The sequence below is a fragment of the Cibotium barometz genome, chromosome 17 (assembly GCF_041138505.1).
Source record: "Cibotium barometz isolate CiBa-2024 chromosome 17, ASM4113850v1, whole genome shotgun sequence".
NCBI lineage: Eukaryota > Viridiplantae > Streptophyta > Polypodiopsida > Cyatheales > Cibotiaceae > Cibotium > Cibotium barometz.
In genome coordinates, this window is record NC_141062.1 from 12,676,215 (window position 1) to 12,682,448 (window position 6,234).

General features: G+C 38.1%; 1 protein-coding gene across 3 annotated transcripts; it reads left to right on the plus strand.

The window, feature by feature from the left end:
- Nucleotides 1–206: 206 nt before the first annotated feature.
- LOC147629693 (carbonic anhydrase 2-like) lies at nt 207–5,040 on the plus strand. 3 transcript variants are annotated; one of them, XM_086811233.1, is made up of 9 exons: nt 207–359; nt 993–1,062; nt 1,256–1,423; nt 1,698–1,746; nt 1,900–2,019; nt 2,484–2,537; nt 2,634–2,722; nt 3,347–3,455; nt 4,705–5,040. In XM_086811233.1, the coding sequence occupies exons 2-9, from the start codon at nt 998–1,000 to the stop codon at nt 4,867–4,869; spliced, it is 819 nt and encodes a 272-aa protein (XP_086667359.1). In that variant the 5' UTR covers nt 207–359; nt 993–997; the 3' UTR covers nt 4,870–5,040. The 3 variants fall into 3 exon arrangements, with proteins under 3 accessions (XP_086667359.1, XP_086667360.1, XP_086667361.1); XM_086811234.1 differs by having other exon boundaries at nt 213–826; XM_086811235.1 differs by lacking the exon at nt 207–359 and having other exon boundaries at nt 972–1,062.
- The last annotated feature ends 1,194 nt before the right edge of the window (nt 5,041–6,234 follow it).

The following is a 6,234-nucleotide window of genomic DNA, read 5'->3' on the forward strand; positions in this document are numbered from 1 at the left end:
GGGGCGGGGCCACATGGGTCTGGTAATATGAGAAGGGGGTTTAAAGATCGGGGTAGTGGGATGTGGATGGGGGGCCACATGGGTCTAGTAAATATATGGAGTCGAATTTTAGGAAGGGAGCCTCCCCTGAACGATCGTTTGTGGGGTGGATAAAGCTTCCCACTTGTCAAGCCCACCACCACCTTCCTATAAAGAAAGGTTCTTCTTTTCACTCTATCCACAGGCATGGCATACTTGTGGTAGCACTTTGACGAGCCCTTATCCCATTTTTTTTTCTTCTTGTACTCCAAGCCCACTTTGCCATATTGTAGAAGCACACTCTCTCCTGCTCTATCAAGCCCCTTCCCTCCCAAATTAGGGTATGCTTTGTCTCACACTCTCGTCTCCTCGTCTCCTCTTCCCTACTTGGGTTTCTCAGGCAATTGTTTCTGAGTCAATCAGATTATTGACTGGTTCTTTCCTTTTGATTCTATTGGAGAGGAAGCTCTCTTTTTTGTTGGCTTTTGATTTTTGGACCCTATCATTGGTCTCTTGTCTGTTAGTCTCGATTACCTTTGCTTCTACCACTGCTTCATTTTGTTGTTGTTGCCGGCCGTATGTGTTCGTGTCCTCGTCAGGCTCTTCTGCTGTCATGGTCGTCGACTATAATTCTTGTTAGTCGGCCAACTGCCTTTACCAGCTTAGCATATAATTATTAATGTAATCTTGGTAGATTTCCCGATCTGGCTCTGTAATTTATGATTCTAGATTGGATTAGGTTTGAGCGAGGGTTGGCTTTTTTTAATGCCCATGAAAGTTTGCGACGTTTCTTCTTGATGCTAGCAGTGTATGATGCGCTTGAATTTCCCTTATTAATCTCTCCTCCTGTGATTAGAGGATGCTAGCAGTGTATGATGCGCTTGAATTTCCCTTATTAATCTCTCCTCCTGTGATTAGAGGATGCGTGGTGATCATTACTAATTTGTTTGCTGCTTAATTATTCGGTCAATCAGGGAAAATGGGTCGCTTTGATAACGAAGGTGCCTACGAGGAAGCCGTGGACGCGCTCAACAACGTGTTGAAGTAGGTCTCTCCACGTTTTCAAAGCTAAATTATGGTTGTTGATCTTATAATTATTTTATATATGGGGTTTGATTACATGCTTTTTTTGGGGGAGGGGGCGGGGGGCGGGGGGTATTTTTGCAAGGCGTAGCATTAAATTTTGATGTTTGTAAGGTGTAACGCTTACCATATGCATTAAATTACTGTGTTGCAGGAAATGCCCTCATCTGAAATCCGTGGCCGCCAAGAAGATTGAAGAGCTGACAAAGGAGCTCTCTCTGGAGGCCAAGGTAGAGCAAGAGGCAAAGGCGGTAGCCCAAGTGGCGCTTCAGCCCCTCGAGAAGATCAAGAAGGGTTTCCAGGAATTTAAGGCTCATTTCAAGTAATTAAATCATCTGTATCTCCGTGATTATTTCCACTAATCTCCACCATAATTGCTCGCTAGTGTGACCTGCATCTGTTATTTGTCCTGCTAATCTGGGTCATGCATGGAGGCTTAGAATTTGAGCACTAATCCGACTTTTGGCTTGACTGATTCCGAGTCTTTAAACCAACCTTTCGATATATAGGCTTTTGGAAGCAAAATGTGGATGCTCAATTACATAATTACATAATTGACTTTTAACTGTAGCGCTTTTGACGTTTTCGTGTCACAGGAAAGAGCAGACTTTGTTCAAGGCATTGGCGGAATCTCAGCACCCTAAGGTAATGCAATAAGTGGGGCTATTAATTAAACTGTGTTTGTTAATAATACTGATTCTTTCTTTTAAATAAAGATGCAAGAGATTACTTTTCTTTTTTCTTTTTCTTTTTTTTTTTAAAAAAAACATGTTTTTTCCTTTTTTTTTTCTACTGCAGTTCATGATAATTGCATGTTCCGACTCTAGAGTGGATCCAGCTGTGATTCTTGGCCTTGAGCTCGGGGAGGCCTTCATCGTGCGCAACGTGGCCAGCTTGGTGCCCCCTCACTCCAAAGAGGTAAATTCCTGGAAAAAATAATAAAACCTCACCTCAGTTTTATATGTTAATTACTACTTAGAAACCCCCTTTATTTCAATTACTCATCCCTTAAAGCCCTTCTTAACTTCAACAACTGAATTGCACTCATCAAAATAAATGTCGTAGTCTGTATCTCCCATTTAATTTCGTCTACTTACTTATTATTGCTTATAAACCCCCTTTATTTCAATGATGATTCATCCCTTACACCCCTTTCTCATCTTTAATTCCGATCTTTCAATGATTAAACGAATGTCCCCCTAATGCCTTCCATTTAATTTCATATACTTGTTATTGCTTAGACATCCATCTTCCTTAATTGCCATGATTAATCAGATTTCCCTCAGACTATATCTACCTTTAGATTTCATTCCTCATTTAAATCTCACATTTGTTGGTACATGAAGTAAGGTCTCTCATTAATCCTCACATTTGGCTTGCAGAGCGGTCATGCTTCGGCAGGCTCTGCCATCGAATATGCGGTGCTGCATTTGAAGGTAGCCTAGGGTTCGTGTAATGTGCTCTTGTGTAGCCGAGCTAATAATCTAGATCTTGCAGGATGAGCTAACTTTTATTCATGTTTGCTCCCTCAGGTAGAGCATATAATGGTGATTGGGCACAGCCGCTGTGGTGGGATCAAGGCCTTGCTTGGCATGAAGGAGGATGGATCTAACAAATTCAGGTTCACTACCATACTCTAGTGTTGGTGAGAAGTGCACACAATCAAGTGTGTGTGTGTGTGTGTGTGTGTGTGTGTGGAGTTGAGTAGAAAATTATAACACCAACCCAATAATCAGTGCATAGCTACAATTGTTCTTCTGTGTGTATCTGTGTGCGTGTTCTAGGGGTGTTGTAACTTGTGACTGTTGTAGTACCCAGATCTTGCTTCCCTAGTCAATATATACAGACTACAGGCCATGTGCATCATAGGAGTTCGCTAACACTTCCAAGTAGTTAGTGCTTCTTTCAACTCAGCAGTTTGCTTGGCTAAGGATTAATAATCATTTGGGAAAAATGCATCACAGAACAGTTTGCTCTACTCTTTATTACGTTGGAAAATTCCTTGTCTTTTTTTGGTTATTTTTGAAAAGATGCGAATCTATCTTGGGATGAACGTCTCCCTCGTAGGAAGTTTCTAGTGCCTTGGTACTGTTTTAAAAAAGTCTCTTTAATTATTTTTTAATTTTTCCTTGGTACCGTATAGCCAAGTTGAATTTATCTAGTTAATTATTCTTCGTCAGTAACCCCGAATAGCTACTTTTTGAGTTTGTTGAATTTATTTGCTTTTGTTTTTTTGGGGGCACAGTGAGTACATAGAAGACTGGATTAGTATTGGCAAGCACGCCTCCAAGAGTACCAAATCCAAGTGCAGCTCCGATTGTCCATTCGAGGACCAATGGTCTTGTTGTGTAAAGGTCAGTCAACGTTTAATTACACTCTCTTCACAAAAGTTCTAACTACCTAATGCCCATTTTTGAGTATTTTGGTGGTAAAATACTTGCACTCGTTTTATTTTTAGCATTTTGGTCCTAAAAATATTTGCTAACTTTTAAAATCCTCCTACGAATTACACTAAACTATAAAGAAAAACTTGTTATATTTCACCAAACCCATCAATTTTGAAGACCATCAAAAATCAAGCAAAGTGAAAATCACCCTTTTTAATTCCTCTCTTAACAAATCAGATGCAATTTCCATATGTATTCCTATTATCCTAGTTCAATGTAAAACATGGTGATTTTTGGGATTGAGTTGAAACATTTTTTTCCACATTTTTTTATCTATAAATTAGTTTTAAAAAATCCCAATTTAATGCAAAAATGGTGAGTTACATATTGCTCCCATTTTTCTTTTTTAAAACTATTAAAAATCATGGATAGTGAAATCTATATTTTAATCTTGAAATTTCCACCTTTTTCTATCATTAAAAGCAATCAATTTTTTTAAAAAATCCTAGTCGAAGGTAAAAGTTTGTGATTGAGTGGACTTAAAATTTTTCCCGCTTTGTTTTTTATAAGGTATTCTAAAATTCGTAGGGTAGCCCATACCATTTTTCCACCTTTTTCTATATATAAATGGACAAATTTCATTGTAGATAGTATGAATTTTGCGATTGAGCGAGGACATTTCTGTTGACTAGAAAAAAAAGATTCTTGCAACATATGGTTTATATTTTATTTTTAAATATGACAAACGTATTGAGATTTCATACCATCACTTTACACTGTAGGAGTAGATTGTACCTAACTTTGGGGAGGCATGGGTGCTAAGGAGTGGGTAGAATCTCAGTGTTCATGAAAAATCGAGGTTTAGTAGTGACAGGTGAATGGTAAACAACATTCAAAATTTAAAGTAGAAGGTCACGAGAACCTGCAAATTTTAAAATATTTTAGTTATAATATTGCTTAAAACTTATCTAAAAAAAACCTTCAAATTTTTGAGCTTGAAGGTTTTAAGAATTGTAAGAAAAAATGTTTTTTCGTGAAACACCGGGGTAGATACGGGGCTAAGCCCCCAACAAGGAGATAATGGGTTAAGTTTAAGCGAAGTGTGTAAAGAGAGAATTTATATTAATTCTTTTTTTTTCCTTTTTTCTCCTTTTTTCCAGGACTGTGAATTAAAGTGTGAGAATGTATATTAAATTTTTTTCTTCTTTTTTTCCAGGACTCTGTGAACGTGTCCCTTTGGAATTGCATGACATATCCCTTTGTGAAGGACGCGGTGCAACAGGAGAAGCTGGCCTTGCACGGAGCCTACTTTGATTTTGTGAATGGAGCCTTCGAGCGTTGGGCTCTCAATTACAAGCTCGACCAGCCCGAATCCTTCTAACTCATCCACACGCCTAATAAGTTAAATATTTCCGACCTCGAGAATTACCTTACCTTAAAAGGTCTATAAATTAGCTGTGTGGAAAATCACATCGCCTTTCCTTTGAGTTGTCTCAATGTATGGAGCATCGTTTCTCTGATTTTTTTAAATGAGAATCTTTTTTATTTTTATGTCCCATTTCGCTATCATTCTCTGTCCGATTTCCCCCCCCTTTATCTTGTTTTCTAAAGTGTGGCAAGAATCTCAAAAATTTGTACTGAGCGTGTCTTTAGAGATTCAATGAATCTTGTCTAATAAAAGAGCCCTAGCTTAATAATGTCTAAATTCTGCTAAAGTCAAAAAAGGTGTCCCTTCTTTGCTGTCTTGTCAATCATATAAATTTTCAAGTATAGCTTGCCTTGTTAATTATACGATTCGCTACACCACCAAATGATTCACAATTAAATGTCTCTTTCCGTATGCGCGTCTTGTTAATTATATGATTGGCTACAACACCAAATGATTCACAGATAAATGTGTGTCTTCCTATACTGTCCTTCACGTGTCCAAGCTCCTTCCCCAATTCCCGAATAAAACTTGACGTATCACGAATGTATCTCATCACACAAGCACGTTCAAAATTAAGTAATGGAAAAAGTTATCATTCAGTATTCATCCTTTATTAATCTTATTTTTAGTTAAAAGCGACACATCAGCCAGACACTTTTTGGAGGAGGATGAAGGGCAAATCAACTAAACACCCGGATCCCCATTGGTAGAGTGATGTTCTTTTATAATAAAAAACATAATTATAATTATATTTATAAATTGCCCATTATATATACAACAATCCACTTTTTACAAAAGATTACTCATATTTCATCATATCACATCAAAATCCTGAGTACACCTCTTCACTATTAAATCCTTAATACAAGTTATACAACTCTTCACTATTAAGTAAACCACGATAGAACTCTTCATTATGAAGTAAACCACTGATCTGATCCCTCCCTACACAAAAGATGGAAGAGTGATGTTCTCTATACTCCTAGATTCAATTTCAATTCCAGCCTACCCTTCTCTCACTTTTCAAAGTGCTAGGTGAATAGGGTATGCAAAGTGATGCGGTAAAGAAAAGGTCTAAAGGGGGTGAGGTAAATAAAAGGGGGCCTCTTGTATTTGCCTTTTGTACAAAACGAGGACCCTTTTCTAACAACCCTCGATGCAAAGACATGAAAGCACTACGCTAGTACACTAAAACACCACGGACTACCCTTTTAGGTTTTATTAATATACGTATGTGTTTATCGTTAAGCTGCCCAGATCTTCGCCCGCCCATTAGCACAACAGCCCTATGTGTGCATTCCCCTTACATCTCTCACA